Source organism: Pezoporus occidentalis, unplaced genomic scaffold, assembly GCF_034315485.1.
Source record: "Pezoporus occidentalis ecotype Australia unplaced genomic scaffold, CSIRO_AGI_Poc_V1 ctg21, whole genome shotgun sequence".
Lineage (NCBI taxonomy): Eukaryota > Metazoa > Chordata > Aves > Psittaciformes > Psittacidae > Pezoporus > Pezoporus occidentalis.
In genome coordinates this window covers 7,411,236-7,435,834 of record NW_026913964.1, presented here as the reverse complement: position 1 = coordinate 7,435,834, position 24,599 = coordinate 7,411,236, and the positions used below count along the sequence as shown (strand labels likewise).

Sequence of the window (24,599 nt, the reverse complement as noted above, 5' to 3'; positions counted from 1 at the left end):
CAGCATTGCCAAAGGAAGGAGAGAGGAAATGTGGGCAGAAGTAGGAAATGCAGTTCGTGGAAGTCAGGCCTCAGCAGACATGTTGACACCTGGCAGGCCTTGACCAGCAAGTGGAAATTTAAACCTGCTCCAGTTTTAACTGGTTTTATTTTTCACCGAGGCTAGCTGTCTTCTGATGCAGACATACCTCTGGTTTGGGTTGTTTGTTTTTTTTCTCTGTACCTAAGGTTAATCCTGGAAGTGGCAAATGTAAGTCTGGATTCCAGTTAGCACTGTCTTCTCAAGAGCATCTCTTTGTATTACAGATAACTGAGGCCTGAAAACCATGGCAGGTATGAAGGTCCCTGGAGTTACCAGGTGGACAACCAGAATGAGAAGGCTCAAAGTTCTGGAATTAATTTAGATGCCACATTAAATCAGTCTTTACTTGCAGCTGGTCTGAGGAAACATGAAATACTACAAATCTTGGTGTTCAAACTCAGAGCTGGAGTTGATAGACCACAAAGCTCGCATTCATCACGTGAAGCAGACTTGAAATGTTTTTCCTGAAATTAAGACAGTTCACATACTTGGTCCTTATTCTTTACTACCTAAGTAGGTCAGAAGGTATCCATTTGCTCTATTTTTTTTTAATCTGTAGCTGCATTTGTCTGATTCTTGGGAAGCTGCTTTGGGAAATGCTGGAAGTTGCTTTCCAGGGCCATACTTCTCTTATAGGACCATGTGGCCTGAGCAGTGGTAGTTCAGGCTACCTTGAAGCATTGCAGAACAGCCATAATACAAGTTTCTACTATCTTTAAGGTTGAGGGATTTGTTATTTAGTGTCCTTTCCCCTCCCTAGTCCCCCTTTCCTTGCTTTGGTAAGAAAACAGGGAGATTTTGAAATGTGGAGGAAAACAATTAGGTTGTTCTTGTGATATAAAGAAAAACTCCTTCAAATGTTAGAGGAATAGAGATAAATCTTCTTGACTTTTGCTTTGAAATTATGTAGGTGAGAATAGCAAATGAGAGTCAGTCCCTGTAGATATCTCCTGATGTTGTCTTTCCATTGAAACTGTACTTCGACACTTGCAAGCAAAAAAAAAAAAAAAAAATTAGTCTTGGGTTTCCACAAACTTCTGAGTCATTTCCACAAATTACTTGTGTTTCATCCTCTGAATACAAAAACTCAAAACATGTTGCACAATTGAGTAGCAATTGGAAGTAGAAGAAGAAGTGCCACTATTTTTTCAATGGTCAGAAATTGCACATCAGCCCAACTGATAGCCATAGCTGACTGGGATTGTGTATGTGACTGTCAGAATTTTAGTCAATGAACTTTTTGCAAGTTTGAGAAATGTTTTCTCCTTGGTGGCTGGGGAATGAAGGGACTTGCAGGATGAGAATTAGATGTAATTGCACAAACAGAAGTCTGGAGGGAGAAGACAGCATTTCAATATGTAACTCTAGAGAACTGGAAAATACAGAGCAGTAATTATCTCTTTCACAGTCTGTTCATAACCTACTTCTTTTCCTTAAGAACTGGCTTGAAAAAATATGCATTTGTACCGCAAATACATAATTTTATCTGTTTCCTAATAAAATCTGTATTGATGTTAAATAGTATTTTAAACTAAGATATGCTGCTGCTCTTAAATTCCCTCTTTTTATTCTGACCTGCTTAAAAGCTTTTTAGGAAATTCCTGGCTGTTTTTAATTAGTCTTTCTGTGAAAAGAGTAGTTTTGCTTTAGGGCAGTGTTTCTTCAAGAATGTAGAAAAGATTAAATTCTAGACACAGTAACCATGAAACCACATCATGTCACTGCTATTGAGTTCAACTTTTTCTTTGTCAAAGATCTTTTTTAAAAATATTTAGTGCATTATAAAGATTTCTTTTTTTCCACCATTAATTATTGACGGCCAGCTTGGTGAACTTTGCAACACTGGTTATTTGTGAATTGAGGGATGAGTATCCACTATACAGGATTTGACATACAGGTAATTATGCTGATCTAACATTAGGTTGATGAATAGTTTTGTATTGAGCTACAGAGATAGCCAGTGCCTTCAGTAGACTTCTGCAGGCCCACTCAGGAGTCTCAGTCTGTCATTTTGACAGATGAATAATTTTATAGAAAAAAATACTTTTTTTAACGATCTTCCTTCTTTTGGGGTGGGGGGGTGTGTGTGTCTTGGTGGTTTTTTGTTTGTTTGTTTGTTTTATTATTTTTGTTTGGTTTGGGTGGTTGGTTTTCTTTTCCTGAAAAGCTCGTGACACAACAGCAATAAAAATTAAGGCTGCATGATTTATTAATCTGTGCAGTGCCCAAAATAAAAAAAATCTTGTTACAGTGTAAGAAGTTAATGCCTGCTTCAAGACTTTGCGCTTTTTAATTTCTGCCTTCAGTTATTACTTCAGTCATTCAGCACTGTAGAAATACACTGCAGTATGACAAGAACTTTTGTGGGGCAGTCAAGCAATTTGTCATAAGATTTCTAATTACCTGGAGTATGAGTTATTAAATGCACAGGTCCAAATTTAAAGAGCATCAAAACCAAACACAGATACCCAGACTCAAGACTTCAAGGACAGACATTGCTTTTCTATTTCTGATAAAAATAAATAGAAGTTCATAATACAGTGCTTTAGAGCTTTCAAGCTGCTGCTCAAGGCCAGGTATTTTGGGGTAGATATTTAAGAAATTAAGCATTTTAGTATTCTATCTTTTCCATTGAAGTAAAGGTACCTTAGAAGACTGAAAAAGTAAAATATATTCCAGGCTGCATATTGGGCTTTAGTCTCCCTTAGCATTGTGTGAAGAGCTGCATCGATTTGCTGCTTAAGATGCTAGACATTCATGTAGTACTGGATTCTGGCTGAGGTATGGAATTCAGGTACATTTGTTTTAGTGTGTTCCACATGATAGCAGTGACTTTTCTGACTGTCACAGCCTTCTCTAAAGCTGATTCTGAACTGACTATTCTGCCTCATGTTCTCTGATCTGCTTTTGAAACATCTCACTTAAATACATGCCTCTCAATGCTTAACAACCTCTTTGAAGCTTAATACTGTAACTTTCTGTTTACAATACAAATGGTTAATCATGTCTTCAGTCCCAGAAGAAATGCTATGTATGTTAATATAGTGTTAAAAATCAAAACCAAAACCAAATCTCAGAGTGTCTTCCATCATAAATTGTTGTAGCTGATTTCTCACATCCTTTCTTTCTCTACCAATAACTGTATTCTTTAAAAAATAAAATATAAATAGAAAATAAAAAAGCTTCTTTATTTGCATCTGATGGCACACAGAAGTACCATATGGACCTACCATCTATTGATGGGTTCCAAATAAGTATACTTTGTCCACACTACTACAGCTTCATATTTTGAAGGCATAATGTTAAGTTCTGTTATAAACAAACAAACAAACAAAAAAAGGCAAAGGAAACAGAACAATCCCACCTAAAATTGAAGCATAACTTGAATATTGTCTTTTGTTTTCTTAAGGTCAGTAATGTGTGTGGAAGATATTAGCTAACTCAGCTGAATGACTTGTCAGAGAAGGACGTGGCTAGGAGCATGTAACTGCTTCCAATTTTTTTCAGATTTAAGAATATACTTTTTACATGTTTGCAGAGTAGCACCCACTCAGTATTTTGTGTGGAAGTGTTCTAGTTTGCAAAGCAACGTAATGAGCAGTTAGTGAGGATGGTTTTTCTCAGCTGCCAAAGGGTTTCACAGAGTTGTAATAACTGCCGTGTTACTGTCAAGCTGTCATAGAGTAAATGAAGGTTTTAAAGTGTGTATTGTCAGGTTTTGGGTAGCTGTTTTTTTTTTTGAATGTTTGAGAAATGCTAACTTTCCCCTGAAATAACCAAGACACAAGAGGTGAAATGCAACTAGATCTGTTTAGCTGTGCACAGTAATTGTAAGTGTGAGACCTAAAAGGAAAACTCTTTTTCCAGGAGGATCACATTAGCTAACTTGAGACTGAATTTCTACCTAAAACAGCTGAGATACCCAAGATAAGCTCTTCCACTGTAGAGCAGCCCTCTTGGACTCTCCCAGAGTTGCTGTGTGGTGGATGATAGAGAAACAGTCATCTAATCAAGATGTTTTTATAGTTGATCACCAATAGAGTTGGTGAGGTTCAGGCTGTTAATGTGATCTTCTTTTGCTGAAGTACTGCAGGCTGTACTGATGGCTCCAGCTGAAAACAAAGCTGCTGATCACTGGTTATTAAAAGTGCTATGTGGAGAAGTCTGGAGATGGAGGTGTTGAGATTAGATATTTGGTGTTTTAACTCTCATATCTGTAAAATTTGATATTTTCACCTTGAAATATGCAGTGACCACTGTTTTCAAGAGCACTACAATGTATCTCTTGTAGAAGCCTTAAGAACAATGAGAAGTTTGCTGTATTAAACTTTGCTCTCATAACTGATTTTCCATGAGACTGAGGGGGTAAGAGGAGGTATAGCACTTGATAACTAATTTGTTTGTCTAATGCTTCCTAGGTTTGAATGCATTGTTTTGCTAATAGTGTTAATTTTCTATGTGGCTTCTGTATAGTATTGCGCGTATTTTCTTTTTAATACATGCCTCATTCAGCCGTAGATTATTGCCTGTTTATCTTGGTAAAGGAATAATCCACAGACCACAAAACTTGAGCCATTGTTATATAGCCTTCTGTTAATACTGCTTTGTAGATAATGCGTGGAACTTGGTCTAGTAGAATGCTATAGAACCTGCCAGAGTGACCATTGGAGTTAACAAAAAAGACATGACAAATGTTAGGGTGTATTTAGTGAATGTAAGGACATAAGTTTGTGGTCTGCTTGTGTAACTTTAAATTTGTCTCCTACACAGTGGTATATAAATTTGCAGCAAAAGCACAACCTGTGTATATACTGTGTAAGTATGGATAGGATGTTGTTATTGTTAGGTTTGGGTGCATAGGTCATTGAGGAATCGAAGAATCTTTCATACTAATATCACTTCTTAGTAATATCTAGTCTTTGCGTTTCGGTAGTTCTTCTAATTTAATTTTGCTACTACCTTTCTGATGCTGTGTTATTTTCTCTGTTCTGTACTGTTTAACATGTGATTCTGAATTGCATACTGCACTGATTTGGTTCTTAGTGATTCAAATGCTGATGAAGAGACTTCTGGCAATCTTTTTATTACATTCTTATTAATAGTCTGTTCAATATATTGAGTTCAGCTACTTTTTACTTCATGCTTTCTACTTCAGTGTAACTTCTTAAAAACAATTGTCTGCCATGTGGAATATCAGATTTTTTTTTTTTACCTACTAAAATTTCGTTGGAAATTAATTTTTTGCTTATCAAATTAAGCTCCCCTAAAGGTGCTTGGACTTTCACATGTACAGACACACACACTGAACTGAAAATGTATAAGTCTGAGATACTGAAATGGGCTTTTTTTATTAATGTGCATTTGTCCTAATCTATTCCAAAGTACATTTAATATCCAGACAGTGATCTGTGCATTGGTAAATTTTCATTATTTGAACAAATAATGAATGAGAACAGTGAGACACATTATTAACTTTTTAACATTATGGAATGATGAGATATTATGCCAATATTTGCTTATTGTATAACTGTGCCCCTGAGTGCAGAAGTGCATGCAGCATGCATCTTCTGAGTGGGCAGCCTCTTCGCTTTCCTGACGATTTGGGTAAAAGGGTGCATAAAATCAAGCAATCTTATTCAAATCTTGGTTATTTTAAAAGCCTTCTTAAGCTGCTAGTATTTAATAGCAGAGAGAAGTGACTTTTCCAATAATACTCTTTTTGGAGGGCTGTATCAGTGACGAGTTGAGATGTCTTCTACACCCACACCTTTTTTTGTATGTGTGTGTTCTCCTTTCTTGAATTCTAAGACGAAATTGAGGCTGAGTGTGAGAAACCTCAGCGAAACAGTGTGGGGAAAAAGGAGCAGTAAGATGATTGTAAAAAAGCAGATGGCAAGACCTTTCTTTTAGGTCTCTTTTTTACAGGGTATTGTCAACTTAAGCTGATAATGCCTAAAATATATCTGATTTTCAGTAGTATAATACTTGTTGGTCATCGTACCATCGTTCTGACAATGGGGAACGTGGTTTTCAGTACATTATCCAGAAAAGGACATGTGTTTTACTGTGCCCTTTCATAATCAGTGACATGTTTACTTTGTGGGACACTATAGAAAATATACCAGTAAACCAGCTACTGTTAAAGTGAACTAAATGTCATGTTCCTGAAACATTAAGCCTATTTCAGTTACATGCTTTTTCTTTTATATGTTTAGTGACAAACAAGAAACCAGCTCAAGCATCTATTACAAAGGTGAAGCAATTTGAAGGCTCTACATCTTTTGTCAGGAGAACACAGTGGATGCTTGAGCAGCTTCGCCAGGTCAATGGTATAGACCCTAATCGGGTGAGTTTGAACAGTTCTAAAAAAAGAAAATTAAGCTCTCGTATAACTGATTTGTGAGTCAGGCATTCTCTCCCTATTCAAAAGGCATCTGGAAAGTTTGGATACAGGTTTAAGTCCAAATTCTCAAAAAAGAAATGTCAATGCAATATATGAAATAGATTTTTAATGGAAAAGGTGGGAGGAGGCCAAAGCTTACATTCATATGGGTTTTCTTTCTTCTTGCCTTTCCCTACTTCTCTTCCTACTCTCTCTTTGTAAGGACTAAAATAAGAGCCTTGTTTGCCTATAAGCCTCTTGGGGTCCCTTTTGGCATGCAGCTGTGTTGTAAGGTAGAGCATTAAGTAAAAGCAGGGACATGAGAGGTTACTGAAGTTCAATTTGTGAAATAATGTGAACCTCTCATTTTTTTCTAGTGTAATCCTGTCCTCAGATCTTTCTGCATTTCTTACCCTTTTATACAAAGGGTGGTGGTGTGGTTTAGTTGCCAGTGACATGCAAAAGCCAATTTAGACCAAACCAAACAAACAAAACACCAAAAATAAGACAAACAAACAACATTCCCTCCCCCCCTTCCCCTTCCCTGGCTAGTTCTGGGATTATTCTTTCAATGTGGAATATACAGTCCACCTTGACCTCTCAAGACAAAGTCATACTAACATGTAATAAGCTCATAAATACAAATCTTCAGTAGTAAATCAGCAAAATTAGAATTTAGGAATGTGGCCTGTATTAGGTGATCACAAAATGACTTAACTGTGTTCATTGTACAGGAAATCAGCCACCTAAGCATCCTAACATTGGTGCACCAAATTCTGTTACCACCCAGTACAGTCTTCTGTACAGAAAAGAAGCCCTTTGGCCACTGCCCTGTGAAATGCAGGAGGTGGAATTATATTTTCTCTGGGTAAAGGGACAATGAAAATGAGAGCAATTGAAAATAGATAATGGATATTAGGTTTAGGCCCTTTCCCAGCATCTACTGTGCAGCTTTGTAAATAAGAGATACTTGAGATACTCTCAGATTGAAAGTCCTATCAAGTTCTTCGACATGTTCCTTTCAAACTTGTCTTCCTGTGAATTCCAAGTATCATCAATTCAAAAAAAGCATTTACTAGATTAATTACAAAATGGTGTTTAGCAAATACTGCTAAATATATAGCAATACTTCTTGCATAAATCCATTTATTCCGGTAGTTGCTGCATGGTATAGAGCTGGGCTGTGATTTCTTCTGGGAGTGCTCTTTTGTTCATGTCACCCTGAGACCTATGCAACACTTTATGATAATATGTTAAACACAATAACAAAACTAAATTGCTATTTTTTTTCCTTCTTTGGTTTGGCATCAAGAGCAGAAGCACATCTTCTTAAAATATAATATGAAAGTAGATTTTGTGCTAAGGCACAAATCCTTGCATAATTCAGAAGACAAATAAGTGTGTATTTGTAGAGACATAGTTAAAATCTCATATTTCTTACGAGAATGAGATTCCAATTTTAAATGTTTTTTTGTTTTCAGGTATTTTTTCATAGGTGAATATTCCTCATTAAAAATACCTGCAAGAAAAAGCCTTCCTGTCTGTTCTTTTTGCATCCAGAAATATATGAAGGAAAAATAATCCCATGACAGTCTTGAGTTGCATGACCTTTCTGCTTTTCCAACATAATACTTTTTTAAAATTAATAGATCTGTTTTTCCCAAGTCATTTATAAAACTGGAATAATAGTAGTGTGTGATTTTTATTTTTATTTATTTCTTCTAGGATTCCCCAGAATTTGATCTACTATTTGAAAATGCTTTTGACCAGTGGGTAGCAAGCACAGCTTCAGAAAAGTGCACATTTTTTCAGGTCCTACATCACACTTGTCAGCGATACCTTACAGACAAGAAGCCAGAATTTATCAACTGCCAGTCTAAAATTATGGGAGGTAAGTCAGTTGAAGCTGGAGTACTTGGTGCAGTTGGACACGAAATGATTTGCACGTGAGTTACTCTGTTTTGAAATGAGCCTAATTGGATCTTGAAATCATGGGTCTGAATATGCTAACTTAGAAGTAAAGTTCTAGGCTTCAGCATTTCTTCATCGAGCACCGCTTCAGACTCTTCCACTGTGATTGCTTCTCTAGTCTTGAGCGAACAACATCCCCTACACACCTTGTGAGAAGTCGTTCTCCTCCCTCCTTTTAGCACCCTTGGTTTTGATTTGTCTCCCTACTTTTGTTCATTCAGAAGCATTTCTGGGTGGTTTGAAATACTTCCTACTAAAGCCTGTTCTGCATTGCCATTTCCTCACAAGTCTATGAAAAAGTGGTTATTTCTAAACTTCCAGTAGTCTTTGGGGAGTCACTTTGATCTTGACAGAAATCAGCTTGTTTAGAGTTCTGTTATATTTCATAAGTCATATATCTTAAGGTGGATTTCTGGGATTAGACTAAAAAACATCTGGTTAGGAAAAAAAAGTGTGGTCAATATGTGAAATCGGTATTCACCATCCACTTACCAAGCAACAAAAACTATTATTCGGGGAGTATTTTCACGTATTTCACAAAATATCCTTTAGGAAAATAAACTGGTTTAGTTGTTCCTTTAGACTGAAATTTCTGAAAAGTCTCCTTTTTGTCTGCTCTTAACCAGAATATTTTTTTTTTTTAATTCTTATACCATCTGTGTTCCTCACAGCTGAAATAAGAAATCGTTTTTCTGATTGAGTCTTCAAACTGTAGAAAAAAGTGTAAGCTGACTTGGGGCCTTGTTTAGTTGTTGTTTCTCACACACACACACACACACACACACCCCAGTATACTTCAGTTGTAAATATGGAGAGCCTTACTCAGGTTTTTCTAGTAATTCCTCTCTTATAAATCTAGAATATATTCCTGTATGCTGTTACCAGAACTATATTTTGTGCTTCCACCTTCATATGTTCTTTTATCTGGCTGTTATTTTGCCTTGCATCCCTTTGCTCTAAAACACTAAAGGTAAACTTGAGGAAGGGAAAAATCATCTTCACTTTACACTTCAAATACTGACACTGAGGTTACCAGTAGCTCTGGGGTTGTAAGTTAGAACTGTTCTGTAAATCATCTCTTTATTTTACTATTCCCATTCTAAGAAAAAAGGCACAAAGTTTATTGTAAACTTCCTCTTCTCGTTTTTTCCCTTCCATGTTAACTAGTATTTCCTTTGTTTTATTTTTTGTGTGGTGAGGAGGAGGGAGGGGCAATTTCTGCACTTATGGGAGAAGATATCCTCTCTGAAATTTTTTTCATTTCATATAGAAGAACTCATTCATATGGAAGCCTTTGCTTGTCATCTGTTTACTCATGATGCTCACTCCCATCCTTCCTGCCAATAAGTCAGTGTTAATAAACCACCTGACATTTCAGCCTCTGAAAGTTTTACTGTTATGTAAGATGGACAGGTCTGAAGTTGAGTTCCTGATTCAGCTGACCCAGATACCAACATTTTGTCCTAAACAAGTGTCATTAGTGGAGGGGGCAGGGGGAAGGATGCCACTGAGGTTCATAGACTTCTGCTTGACTTCTGCGTTTATTTTTGTAACATGCACTAGACCCGGCCGTGTCCCATGAAGCTTACCCATGTTCTTTCTTTTACAGCTTTGTAGCTGGGCTTATTCAGTCACTGCCTGATACAACATGGTGACTGTTTCCATATTCCTTGCCTGTCATTCTGATAGACACAGTCCGTGTGTGTACACACACTCTGTGAAGACTACAGATAAAGCATTAGGCCAGGGACTAATAAGTTTCATAGACACAGTGCTTTTGCTGTTCTTCACACTGCCAACTTTTTCCATGCACTTGGTTACAGGTGCCTTGTACATAAGTTTAAACTTGATAGAAACCAAGTAATAGGTAACCCTACATTCCAGTGACTTTGTGTGTCAGCCTCAAGAAATGTAAAGTCTACAGAAAAGAAAAAGTCCTAATTAGTAAATAACCACTATCAATAATTATAAAAGGCAATGCAGTCCTCTTGTTGGACATTGTCTTTAAACAGACTATATCATCTTAAGTATTTTAACATCTGCTGTTCCTTTCAATATTCAGATTGGTATTCTTAATGCAATGCTAAGTTTTCTATGAAAGTTTCATATTTATACTATAATTGCAAGCCTTTTTTGTATGTTCATGCATACAGATAAATTCTCACTCAGTTCCGGAAGCATTGTTCTCACACCCATGCTGGTATCTGTTGAAAATGCAGGTAATTAATTATGAAAGAAAATAGATCAAATTAGCTTTTCAAACCATTTTTTTTAATTGTGGAAAAAAAGAATTTTCGTTTAGCAATTTTCCTACTGTTTTCATATACATGGGGATGTATTTCACTAATCTTTCCATCATCTTCAGAAGCTTTTGTATTACTTTATATTTAAATTTATCTATTGGAACCATGTTGCTTCCAGTTATTGATTAAAAATAAATAAATGTCATAGCAGCTTTGAAATAGAACGGTTTGTGTTGGAAGAGACCCCCTGTTCCAACCTCCCTGCCTGTTCCAACCTCCCTGCCATGGGCAACAACACCTTCCACTAGACCAGGTTGCTCAAAGTGCCATCCAACCTGGTCTTGAACACTGCCAGGGTTGGGGCAGCCACAGCTTCTCTGGGCAGCCTGTTCCAGTGCCTCACCACTCTCATAGTAAAGAATTTCTTCCAGATATCTAATCCACCCTCTAATACCTAATCTACCCTTTTTCAGTTTAAAGCCATTCCCCCCTGTCACATAACCACATGCCCTTGTAGAAAGTTCCTCTCCATATTTGTTGTAGTCCTCAATTAAAGCAGGTCTCCTTGGTAATATGTAATGCTGTGAAGTTAGTTCAGTCACAGGTTTATGTTATTGCTCCATTTGAGGCAAATGGAGTAATTAATTGATCAAAAGGAACACCATTCATTGACTTCAGGAGCTGTTCTGCGAGTTGGTAGTTGGCAGGCTCAGGCACTGGGGAGGTACCTGCAGTTCTGCTAGTAGTCGTTTGAAGCCCAGGGATGGGTCAGTGTGTATCAAAACCCATTTAGTCAGGGACCTGCAGTGTCAGAGTTCTTATGGAAAGTGCAGTGAAATAGTCTCAATCTCAAATTCTTCCTGACTGGAAGAAGTGTAAGGTCCAGCTGTAGTCAAGCAGCCCAGAGAACCTGGCTATATAGGTTCAAATGAATTATATTTAGTTCAGAATTTGCAACTCGGTGTATTTTGCTAATTAGCCAAAGCAGTATATTCAAATCATTCTTAAACCTTAGGACAGTCAGATTTCAGATGAAGCATGTCACTTCATCCCTTCCTACAAGGTAGCATTTATGGTTTAAGTGAGATTCTTATTAACTTTCTGGGAGATTTGAACATAAATATTCTTTTGGGGAGGTTAGTCACTTTAACTTCTAATACCCAACAAATACTTTTAAAGTATTAGAATATATATATATGCATGCACCCGCATGCTTATGTATGTAATGATACAGATAAGTGCATCATGTATATGATGTGTGTCTTGTAGCTAATACACATTTTCAAAAACAAAACAAAAAAAAAATACACCAAAGAGCACTTCTTCCCAGTGGAATGAAGATGAAAGAACTTGAAGGGCTTGTTTACAAGCTTATCTTGCTGAGACTTACTCCTTTCTAAAGGATAGAAGGGAAGAAAGTGAAATTCATGCTGCTCCTGTTTCTGCAGGAAGAGTTTAGGAGATTAGCCACAAGTAAACATTGGGTGTCCCTGCGGAACTACAGAACCTCTTCATTGCCTTCCTCCTTCTACCTCCTCCCCACACACCCACTTCCCCTTACATGCCAGAGCTCTGTAATGTTGTTCTTCAGAACCATTTTTTGCTTTATTTTCATTTAAGTATCATGTAAGGATATAGTAGGGTAATGTAGGCTAGACTGTCTTCTGTAACTTGATTAATGACAGGTGATCTTAAGGTCCTTTCCAACCCTGACCATTCTATGATTAAAGGTGTGAGTGCTAATTGTGGGAACAAATAACAAATTTAAATTTAGGAAGACTAGCAAGATTCCTCCTATTCGTATCTTGTATTAGGTATTTCAAGCTTGTCTGTTTAGAAGAGACCTCTCCATAGCTTACCTTCATTCTGGATGTTATTTTGGAGAGGAAAGGCAGGCATTTGAGAGTAGAGGGGTTTTTGACAGAGGTAGGAAATATTTTCTGCTTTTGTCTCTTTCTAGCATACAGTTTCTGATACTGGAACTGGTCTAGTTTGCAGTATTTTTGTGTTGTTATTCGTTGGCCAAGTTTGTATTGCTGTTGCTTTTATGTCAGCCATGTGAAAAACAAATTCTTGACATCAGGCTGATATTGAAGACAAATCTTTCTGGATAGAACCCTCAAATACAGCATTTGCAGCTCTTAGAAGTTTCATTCTGGACCTGTAAAAATAAACAGTTGCTGCCACCTTTAGATACGTGTTAGAAGTGCATAATCTTTGGAAAGGAGCAAGACCTCAGGTTGAAGGAAGATGATGACCTTGCAAGATACTTTATTTGCTTGGTTGGTTTTGTTTTAAGCTTTGTCCCACCTACATGGATTGGTTGTAACAGTCATTTGGTTTTGTCGTGGATTTGGTTTGGTTTGTTTTCTTTTCTTTTTTTAATTCTGCTATGGGGTTTGTTTTTTGGTTTCAGGGTTTTTTTCGGACGATCTTTGCCTTTGTAACCTTTTCTTTAGGACAGCTGGCAAGAGTTATTAATGGGTCATTCTCTTTCTCCTCCAAGTATATATTGCCAGTGTAAGAATGGTAATGAGTACTTCTTTTTTTCATAGACTGCTGACTCAGATTACCCCATTTGAGAGCTAGTGAGCATAGAGTGGTGTTTACCATACTGTGCAAGATTAATGACTGAATAAAGGAGATGAGTGAAACTTGCTGTTAGGCATTAGGATGGGAAGATGCTTGCGTCCCTCCCTCCTGTCAATACCCGGTATTTGTTGGTTTCAGGTCTTACCTGGTAGCCATTGAAAAATAGTGTAATTTAATGTACTGTTCTTGGAGAATTTCACTTCCAAATGAATTCTGAGCAAAAGAATTTGACACCACCACCACACACACACCCTCAATCCTGTGACATTCTGTCCCAGCATCAATGCCAGGGGAAGTACATTTGAAACAGAGAAGATAGTTTTTTCTGAAAGGCATTTGTGACCTCTCAGTTTGTGTCTTTATTTTTGTGCTATATGTTTTTCAGACTTTAATTATTAATTTCTGATTTCTGTAATTTTGACTACACTCTAAACTTCAGTCCTGTATTTCAGAGGAGGGGGGGCCAACATCAAAACTATGTGGTGATGTTGAACCCTGGAAAAAAAAATCAAAGTGTGTGAATGTAATTGTCTTGAAAAATTATAGGTAGTATCTCATTTTTGTTCTTACTTGAAGATTTATTAGCACTAAAATAACAAAAAGATCAAATGTAGAAGAAAAAAGAAAGCCACTAAATTTATAAAAACCCTTCCTTTAATGTGCTGCCTATGTAAAAACATTGAAAAGATTAGCTATCTAAAGATAACTAATATAACCATAATTTTTTAATATAAACAAAGATTGGAAGTAATCTGTTCTCTTGTTCTTCTGATCGTCAAGTGAACTCATTGAGGCTATGGGGTTGGATTTGTTGCTTAGTTGATCCAGTTTGCCTGTATTACATCCCTTTGGGAAGGTGGTAATGCATACAGCTAGGCAGACCACTGGTCTGATCCCCTGTGGCAGTTCTGTTCACCTCCCTCCTCTATAAATAAAATACAATTGGTTTATAATTCAGTTCTACTGAATTGCTGCAGTATCTGTAGTGCATTCCATCACCAGTGTATTTTGTTTCACTGTGTCTGTACCTTGATAAATATTTGTCTAGGAAATTGGTTTTAAAATGATTGTATTGTTTATTGTGGCTTGCAAGTTATTGCACTGTTTTGGTGCATTCTGCATTAAAAAGTGCTTTTGTGGGTGAAAGTGAACAGCTTGTAAAAATAATGTTGATAGAGAAGTCAGTTTCTGCATGTCAGTCATGCCATGAATCTGATTCCAGGAGAAAGCACAATGTCACAGTGCTACCTATGACAAGGAAAAGCTTGTGTGGGTCCCATGTTGCATTACAGTGAACACAAAAGTTCCACATCCTCCAGCTGTAAAGTTACTGTATGCAATTGCCCAGACTCATGAACTAATGATGACGTTTCTAAGAAGTTTACAGCATCGTTGAAATGCTTGCTGTGGGTAGCTGATCTTCTGTGCTTTCCTAAAGAAAATTGCAGATAAATAAGCTGAAGAGAAGTTAGTTAATGTTTTTCTTCTTTACTGATTGATTGGGTTTAGCACACCTGAGTTACTACATATTCAGTTTGTCACTCCTGTAAGCCCACCTCAAGGATTACTTGAGGTGCTTCTTACCCCAGAGGTAAATTTATCTTGAATGTAATTTATGCTAATTGTGGCAAAGCTATCCCCTGCCAGTTTGACTCTGATTTGTTTTACTGGCATATCTTTTACTGTTTCACCTTGCATAACTTCATTAGGTTAGTGGTTGTAATAGCTTTTGAAGGTACAACTCTGACTTACACATATTCAGTATATTTGTACATATACAGATGTATTTATGTATAGATAACATATGTTTGGTTAACACGTAAAACATGTTTGGTTTTGTATATGTATTTTAAAAGCATATTTGGGGTCATTAGTGATAGCTTAAAATGAGGTGGATACTAGTTCTGTTTTGATCCTGCTCTGCATTAATCAATCAGTGAAAGCTGTCTTCTGATTGCCTTTGCATCTAACCATGTAAGACAAGCCAAAGTTTCTTCCCCTTTATTAAAACTCGTTTTGATCTATCCGTACTCAGACATCAAAAGGTGATGTCTGTGTTCCTAATGACTTCAGATCTATTTGAAATGGAAAACAGAATTGCTTCACTTTTTTTTGGGGGGAGGGGTGGGGAGGGGAGCTGGATGATGGCCAAATTAGGTCTTTAAAAGGGAAAACTGCACCACCTGAATGACCAGCTGTTTCAGAAATTAAAGTCCCCCTTTTCTGTTCCTGCAATCCAATAATTCTCACATTTATTCTTTAGGTCACTGTTACTTTATTTAATGAACCTGTTTTTCCCAGTTTGGAAAATGAATGCAAGTAGTGCATCAGTAGTAATAACTGAAAATAGACTACTCAGAACGCCCCTACAGACACACTTCTGTGTGCATCCAAATCCATTTCTTAATATTTATGAGCTTCTTAAATCCTTGAGAATGAACTTCATGTAAATTTATAGCCTGTTTGAGACAAGAAAACTCAAATGAAGCACTAAAGAATACTTTTTCTTAAAATTACAGCACTCCAACAATTTGACCTCAGCTTTTTGTAAACCACAGAGCACTAATGCGTTGCTCAGAACCACCTTGTGCTTAATGAATTGATACTTTTTCGGGTTTTTTTTCAGAGTATCCTTTTGTTATCCTTTTGAATTTTGGTTCTTTCCACTTCCAGTCAGAAAGTCTAAGACTTGGTCTGTCTCGCTTACCAATCCTTGGTCTTTGAGTAAAAATCCTATTTGCTACATTTTTCTTAAACAGTTCCTTTCAGAGTCATAAGACAATGACATCATTACTTATACTTCATTCAGATGTATAGTGATGTTGCACTTCTTGTCCAGCATTATTTCCATAACTAGTAGGCATTTGTTAGTGTTGACATTTTCAGTCTTCTGTGCTTCTCTTGACACAGATAGGAACAGTTCCGTGTGTGTATATATCCCCAGTGTGTGATCTCACAGCAATGGCTCTTTCTGTTTTGATAGCATAGGTCATTTCTCATCTGAAGGATTTTAGCATCTCCATCTTTGCAGTTCCCATATTGATACAAGAATGTGTAGATGGCCTTGTTTGTATAATCTTATTTGCTAACATTTGATTTTTTTGTTCTGACTGTTCAGATGGCAGTGTTAATCTGGTACCTGCATTTTAATTCATAATATCTACAGTATATAGACTGCAGATTTGTTATTATTAATTTGTGTTTCCCTTCTTGTAATCCTGGCATTTGAAAATGTAGAACTCTGAATATGCCACTACAGTGGGAAAAAAAAAGGATTGTTTTTCCTCTGACTTACATTCTCACACTTCAAACTACCTTTGAATATGGCTAACCTTCCCAGGTTCAGTGCTTCCAAAAATTGAATTGGAAAATAGTATTTAAATGTTGAAAAGTCCATGGTAAATCTGTGTGAAGATGAGGCAGATGACATCAGTTAAACTACATTCTCTACCTCCAGACCTTGTGGGAATTGAGGGGAAGGAGGCTAAAGTTATTCAGCAGTTGGGATGTTGGGAGGTGACCCCTTTGTTCAACATAACCCTTTCCAGGTCACTGGGAGTAGAACTTGCAGATTCAGGAGGCTGGTTAGAGGAATAAAGGAATGGAACTAAAATTGCTTCTTTATGTGTTAATACATACTTAATTTTGTGTCCAGCAAAATTGAATCTACAACAGAGAAATATTAATTATTTTATTGCTGAACAATGCTCTCCATGTGTTCATCTCTCTGCTATATTTCAATTTTGTGTACATAACTGTTTAAACAAAGAAGTCTGCTGCCAATGCTGTTGGAAATACCCATTCTAATTCTGCTTTCCACCCCTGATTTTAACAGCCATTCCATGCTAGGTTAATTTTATATATCCAGTGTCCACATTTGAATAGAATGTCACTCCCTGTTCTTCTTTTGCTTAGAAGAAAAATCTAGTTTCAGAGTGTCTAGCATTTTTCATCTGGTCTACAAATTAACATTATATGAAAACTTCCTCCTAACCCAGGCTTCAAAACTGTTTAGTTTTCTAACCTGAAAGAGGTAAATTTAAAGTACAGAGTTACAGATGATCAGTCTAGGTAGCAAATAAATAAGAAAATTACTTGAAGCTACTATTTGAAAAATAATGCATAAAATTTAGTTGCAATGACATAATATTTTTATAATTTGTTTTCATGGATTAGCATTATTTTTAATATAAAACATTAAAAAATAGATCATTTTTTATAGTCCTGATGACTTAGACCAAAATATTGGAGTGTTTGCTGCTCAGAATTACTTACAGAAAGATTGTTTCAGAATGCTGATTGTGGTATGATAGTAATTTTCTAAGTATAGAATTCATTGATTTTTCTATACTTCTTTCTCTTCGCAGTACTTAAACTCATAAAATGCAAAACAGATTGGATCTGCATCACCTTCACTCACTGTAGACTTCAGTGTCTTACAGTCAATGTCTTACATGTAATGTCTTACAACTGTGCAGCTGTAGAACATCCTGAGAGAACAGGCTTGGTGTAGGCACCTCTATTTTGATTCCCATGGATAGAATCCAATCTGAAATGACAGTCCCTGAAATGACTTAACTTTCCCATTATTGAAGGTTAGAAGCTGATCCAAGGTACTGAATGACCAAATATGCTACCTAATCATAGTCGATCCTGTGCTGCTATTGGGCTACAAAAAAATTCTGTGAAGACATATGTCTCATTTCTTCATTCTGTTAGAAATTTTTCTTCATTAAAATAATACATAGTTGATGGATCTATGTAATATTTTCCATTTTCTCTCCATTACCAGACTATTAACGAAATACAACATCAAATTATTTCTTTCCCTCTTTGTTTTTATTTACATTTAACAAAAATACAAAATGAGAACCTTAGTTCATTGCTGTTTCTGCTTACCAGTGCATATCCTCAGTTCGTACCCCTATATAAACAATGTTCCGTCTTCTGTTTCCTCCTCCCCTCCTTTCCCTTCTAAAGGGATGGTGCTGAAATGATGCTTTTTAAAGCTGGTTTTGTATTTGGCCAGGAAAGTATGGAGGTTGACTTCTCTCAAGTGTTGACCTAACACATGCAGTCAGGAAAGTCATTGGTATTCTGACCTGGACAGGGTTTCAGTTTGTTCCACACATGTTAAGTCAGTAGTATCTTTCAGACTTCCCTTATCTCCTTTCAGGAACCATTGCAACTCCATGCACTATGAACTTTGTCTCCAAGTGAGCACCTGGATACTGTGATTGCTCTGCATGGTTCCTGCTGATAATGGTGCAGAAGTGTAGTGTACCTAGCAAATCTAAAGAGCTGAAAAGGCCAGTGAGAGGAAAGGAAGAAACTGATCTCAGTTGTCAATAAAGCTTACTTGTTTTGTTGTTTGCTGATGAGGGTTTTGCAGCTAATTAGGATTATCAATTCACCTCCTGCATTCTTGATAATCAGTAGGACCTTTTAATAAAAGGTATAATGTTAAGGTTTATAAGGTGGGGTTTTTGTTATTCTTAGAAGTAACTTGGAAGCATTTGTTTAACTCCCAGGGTATAGATATTACTTGACTAGTAGCAGGAATAAAATATGCTCTTTCCTCATGTGAGAACTGAGATATGTTAAACTCAGCTCCATTTTTGGACTGAAAAGTACAAGATTACAGATACGTAAAAAGAATTTGTATGCAGTTGTAAATAATCAAAAGCAATGAAGTGACAAACTAGGATTACATTAGAACATGGTGTAACAGTATAAAATATTCTAAATTACTAGAATTCATGTTATAGGCTTCTTTTCATTGCAAATCAGGAAGAATGAAAAATATGGAGTCATATTTTAGAAGTTTATAGAGGTTTAAAGAATGCTTATAATACACTGGGTTTTTTTATGTTATTTATCTTGTATGCTTTGGACAAAACAACAGATCAGATGGATTTTTAGTCTACAAGTGTTTCTGCTTCAAAATGATACGCCATATTTGCCTGCATTTTTCTATTCACAGCTGTTCTTGGCTGCTATTTGCATTAATGGGTATTAAAAGATTCATTTGTGTTGGAAGAAATTGCCTATCCCACAGGGGAAACTAGTGTAATGAGTCTTAATTTGAGATCACTTGTTACTCTGAAACCTGTGTTATTTTTTTGGGCAGAATCAGATTTTTATGAAGGTGAAAGATTGATCCGTGACTTGAGAGTTCAGCGAATCTTAGTTTCGCTTTTACCGATCATGCAGTAAGTGCAGAATATATTCCACTTACATCACAGCAGTCATCAGACTTTGATAATTAATGCTTCTTTTGAAGGTTATAAACTTTCCAGATTTACGTACAAAGACCTACATAAGTGTTTTGTTTACTTTCAGGGAAGGCAGAAGTCCATGCAAATCCTCCCGTCCAGGATGAGCTAGGAGACTTCTAGATTTTAAAGTTCAAATTTAAGTTGGAAAGTACATTATCCTTGAAAGATAAATAGAGAAATTGATGTTCAGATTTAAGTTCAGGTTCAAGTATTTCAAAATTATAATTAATAAATCCAGTAAAGATGCTACTTGCTATGTATGTTTTGTCTTTCACGTCACTTAGTCATCCTTTCTGGCTGGTAATTTAAATACTGGTAATTTAAATATCTAGAGAACATTCCATTCATGTGATACAGGAATTGTAACACGAAAGTTGTAAGAGGGAATTACAAGATTGTAGTCACAGAAATACTGTTTCTGTAATCTGCTTACTGACTTGAGCTGTTTAATAAGGCTCTCATGTGGCTATTTGAGTTGTCAGAAAGCTTTTATCCATTTGGTACTTTTTAGCAGCAGTTTCCTCTTTTATTTGAAATAGCTCCTGAATGAGGCCCTCAGAATACCAACACGTGTAAGGATGTGTAGCAATCACTTGGCAGGGAGGTGAATGTGGTATAGAAGCAGGGGAAGAACATAATTGTCCTGTTAACCTTTATGATCAGCTGTGAAGTTACAGTAGTGATGGAAAGCCTTGGACTAATGGTAGGTTAGGCCAACATGCCCTGAAGATAAAACAGGATTTTTCTAAACAAAGGTACTGCTTACAGTCACTGTGTCAATGCTATTGATTTTGCTTCTGGTTAAGCAGTGTTAAATCTGTTTGAGAAACATAATGCACTAACCTGCTAGAATGGTGGCATGGAAGACATGGACTCTTCATTAGGGATGGTAGTGATAGGGCAAGGGGTAATGGGTTCAAACTTAAACAGGGGAAGTTCAGGTTAGATACAGGGAAGAAGTTCTTTACTGTCAGGGTGGTGAGGCACGGGAACGGGTTGCCCAAGGAAGCTGTGAATGCTGCATCCCTGGTGGTGTTCAAGGCCAGGTTGGACAGAGCCTTGGGTGACGTGGTTTAGTGTGTGTTGTCCCTGCACATGGCAGGGGAGCTAGAACTAGATGATCTTAAGGTCCTTTCCAACCCCAACAATTCTATCATTCTGTGACAGTGTGTGAACAGATTTGCACTTCCAAATCAGGTAGGTGATTTGAGAGTTTGCTGTGCTAAACCTGAAGGTACTCAAGCAGCAGGAAATTGAGGGGGAAGAAATTCCCTGGTGTGGGTTTATGCTAAAAGAAGTGTCAATACTTCAGTGAATTTCATTTGAAACAAAGCAAAAAAAATTTCATCTGGAGATGTGGAAGCCCTTTGGACTGCCTTGACAGGGAAAATGTGAATTAAACTTTGGTTTAATTAGGTTTTGGCTGAGATGGAGCTCATTTTCTCCATAGCGGCCAGTATAGTGCTGTATTTGTCATAACCAAAGCTATGTTGGTAATACTCCCATGTTTTAGGTGAGCAGTGCTTACGCAGTGTCAAGTCCTTCTCAGTTTTTCGTTCTGCCTGCCCCCAGCAAATAGACTGGGAGGGGACACAACCAGGGAAGCTGACCCAAATTGACCAAGGAGGTACTCCATGCCATGTAACCGTTACTCGGGGGCTGTGGTCTGCTCAGGGACTGGCTGGGCCTTGGGCAGCTGGTGGTGACTACTTTTCCATTGTTTACATCATTTTCCATCATTCCGTCCATTGTTTTGTTGTGAGTTGTCCTTGTCCCTGTGTCACATTACCTCCCCTCGTGCTTCACTTACTAGACTGTTTTTATCTCAACCTTTGAGTTTTCTTGTTTATGCCCTTTTGCTTTTCTTCCCTCATGCCATGGGATGGAAGTAATCAAGCAGCTGGGTGAGGGCATACCTGCCAACCAGGGTCAACCCACCGCAGCCTTTCATTCAAAGTAGATTTTATTTCATACTAAAAACAACTCTTTATAGTAGTCGCTGCTTTTTTATCCTATATGAAATATTTCCTCTTTTTGAATATTTCTTCTGAGAAAAAAAATCTGATTTTGAGTAGAATTTGGATGGATATTTCAGCTTGTGCTAATGAAGAGATGTAGGAAATACAGGATTTTACTTGCTGGTAGAAATGTCTGAAAGGTATCAAACAAACAAAAAAAAAAAACACAGACAGTTGGAGATTTTGAAAAGATGCTAGATAACTATCCCTATACATTTACCTTATTCTTAGCCTCTTTTGAATATGCTGATTACTGTGATTTTCTTAAATGTCCATCAATTTTTGTTACACAACATCTTCAAGAATTTTCTTGGAACCTAATGAACATTGAAACCAGATCAGACCAAAATCTGTTTTGTCTTTGGCGGCAGTCATCACTTCTTATTTGACAAACAGAATTACCAATTTCTAGTGCTTTTGGAGAGAGAGAGGAATACATGTCCTAAAAGGAAGGTTGTCTACCTGTAGCTAGACTGATTAAAGTGAAAGTAAATTGAAATAATGTGGGCATATGGAGTGTTACTGTTGGCAAGCACTAGTAACTGTAACTCGGGATTGAGACTTCTTGTGACTAGTTCTAGGTTTTACGAGTCCAAAATAATGTTGTAGGAATCGTCTGATTTCTGCTGTGTTCAGAAACACTTCAGTTTTCCTGTGGGGCAAATCCCAGGTCACATCCTTGAACATGGAGAGTTGTTTTGCAGTGGGGCTGCTTGTACCCTAATAGATTCAGGGAGGTTTAGGGAAGCCTGCTTCAGGGGTGTTCATGGGCTGCAGACTGCAGAGCCTGATTACTTGCAAGCTGTTCATCAGCACTGCCGATGGAGATATTTAGTTGGAACAAGTACAAATTCCCACACAGCAGCCCACACTAGAGGATTTCTTCCCTCTTAATTTCCTGCTGCTTGAGTACCTTCAGGTTTAGCATATCAGGCTCTCTCTGACAGAGAGAGAGAGAGCTTAGCAGAAACAGAATGCTAAAATAGCAACCCTTCACTGATAAAAAGACAGAAAAGGACATCGAGTTTAAAAAGAAAAAAAAATTTTGACTGATACAAGCTGTCATAATGATTTAATTTTTTTCTTCAGTCTATTGGAAGTTTTTAAAGTAGCAGTGAATGAGTTTAGTATCAAAGAAATACTGTGCAGCTTTGCTGTGCAGTAATTATGGGTGGTTGGTTTTCAAAACCTTTTATGAAAACCAGGATGGAGGTGGGTAAGAAAGAGGAAAACAAACAAATAACAACAACAGAAAGACTACAAAACCCTTAACCACTTTCAGACATGCAAAGGTCTGTAGTAATTTTTATCAAGCCTGAAATTTGAAAATTAATGAGAAGTAAGAATTGCCATATTATGTGTAGGACTGAAGATTAAATGAGGTTTTGATGAGTTTGAATTCTATATGCATCCATAGAGAAGCTTTGATATTTAACAATTATTTGGACCAGGCAATAATTCTATGTTGAAAACTTCAATTTCTAGTTAACTTGAAATATATTTTTTATCTTCTTAAGGCTATTGATCAAATCCTTGTGAAAAACCTTTCTAGCAGAGAGCAAGGATTGTTGGCACCAGAGATATGTTAAAAGCAAACTGTTCCTGACCAGCTTCTCTTCTGTGATGATGAAGTGACTGGCTTGATGGATGAAGAGAGAGCAACAGATGTCCTTTCTCTTGACTTCAGCAAGATAGTCAACACTCTCCTCTAGCATCATCATAGCAAAGCTGGGGAATTAGAGACTGGGTGGGTGAACACCAAGGGGAATAGTCAAGACAATGGTAGTCAGTTACTATTGGCATTCCTTTTAAGTCAGCACCAAGGGCCATGCTATTTAACAGCCTGGATGACAGGATGAAATGCTAAGAGAGACCTATGAAATGAACAGTAATTTCAGGTCAAATATTTCTGTGATTTTTAAAGGTAATACATCCGTTTCTGAATGAACTTCAGAAGTACAATAAAGTAATTTTTTTTGTTTTAAATAACCACAGTTATCTTGAGCATTTTTTCTATGCTTAGGTAACTTGCCAGTAAGAAGTTTGAAAGATCAGAATATTAGAAAACTGGTGGGTTTTTTCTTTGTAATTTTATAATTTAATCAGTTTTTATATATGTATATGGAGTATAATAATAATAATTGGTATGAAGGGTTAGAAAAATACTATCACTAAGGAAAGAATTTAAAGCTGGTCTGTCAAAAGGATCTTCATTAATTTTAGATGAAAATTAAAAAGGTAATTTATTTTCAGAATTCCCTTTTGAAGCTATATTCTGTCTTTGTCACATCCATTTTTGAGGAGTGATAAGAGAAACTAGAAGGTAATCTTAATTCCTAGCTATAATTAGAAATGCAGTCTTAAGGTTTCTTTCACTATTCCTTGCGAGGAAGTCCAGAATTTATATTGATCTCTTCCCCTCCTAGTGTGGTGTTGTTTGGGTTTTTTGGGGGGTTTTGGTTGTTTTGTGTTTTTTTTCCTGTATTTGGCTTTTGTCAATTTAAGCTTTTTATTCAGTAAGTTTTTGAAATAGTCTGGGAGGAAAAATAGTGCTGTACTATATAGCCTCCTCTCCAGACCACATTCCCGCTTACAAAACCATCTCTGTGATGCTTCCCTCTTTCGCAAGGATATCTTCTTTTTAATTGTTCAGCACCTTTCTCTTCTCCCTATATCCCTTTAGTTTTCTGTTGATACTTTAACTTTTCAGTGCTTTTAGTTCTTATGTAAAGAGTGCACAGGCAGTTAACAAAACACAAAATAGTGAAGGAGAAAAAATATATTCTTTGTATTTACAGTAAGTGCTTCCAAACTTCTGTTGAACTTTTAGTGGCACCAGTGTATATCTGAATGTGAATAGTATGTGTAGACATTTAGAATAATTACCATGTGATAGAAATGGTCTTGTTAATGAACTGATTGTCATTATGCTGTTAACATTTATTCAGTGACACAGGTCCAGTTTTATGCAGTTCAATGGACACATTTTTGTTTAAAAAAAATCATGATAGATGGAACTTATCATAGCTAATTG

At 36.8% G+C, this 24,599-nt stretch overlaps 1 protein-coding gene across 2 annotated transcripts in view; it reads left to right on the top strand.

Annotated features, from left to right (window-relative positions):
• Positions 1–24,599, top strand: part of STXBP6 (syntaxin binding protein 6) — a 110,349-nt gene that overhangs the window by 74,694 nt on the left and 11,056 nt on the right. The window contains exons 3-5 of one of the 2 annotated variants that reach the window (XM_062619372.1): positions 4,852–4,896; positions 6,297–6,427; positions 8,189–8,354. In XM_062619372.1, coding sequence (XP_062475356.1) covers positions 4,852–4,896; positions 6,297–6,427; positions 8,189–8,354 — 342 coding nt within the window. The remainder of the gene's footprint in view (positions 1–4,851; positions 4,897–6,296; positions 6,428–8,188; positions 8,355–24,599) is intronic. The other variant, XM_062619373.1, reaches the window with a different exon arrangement.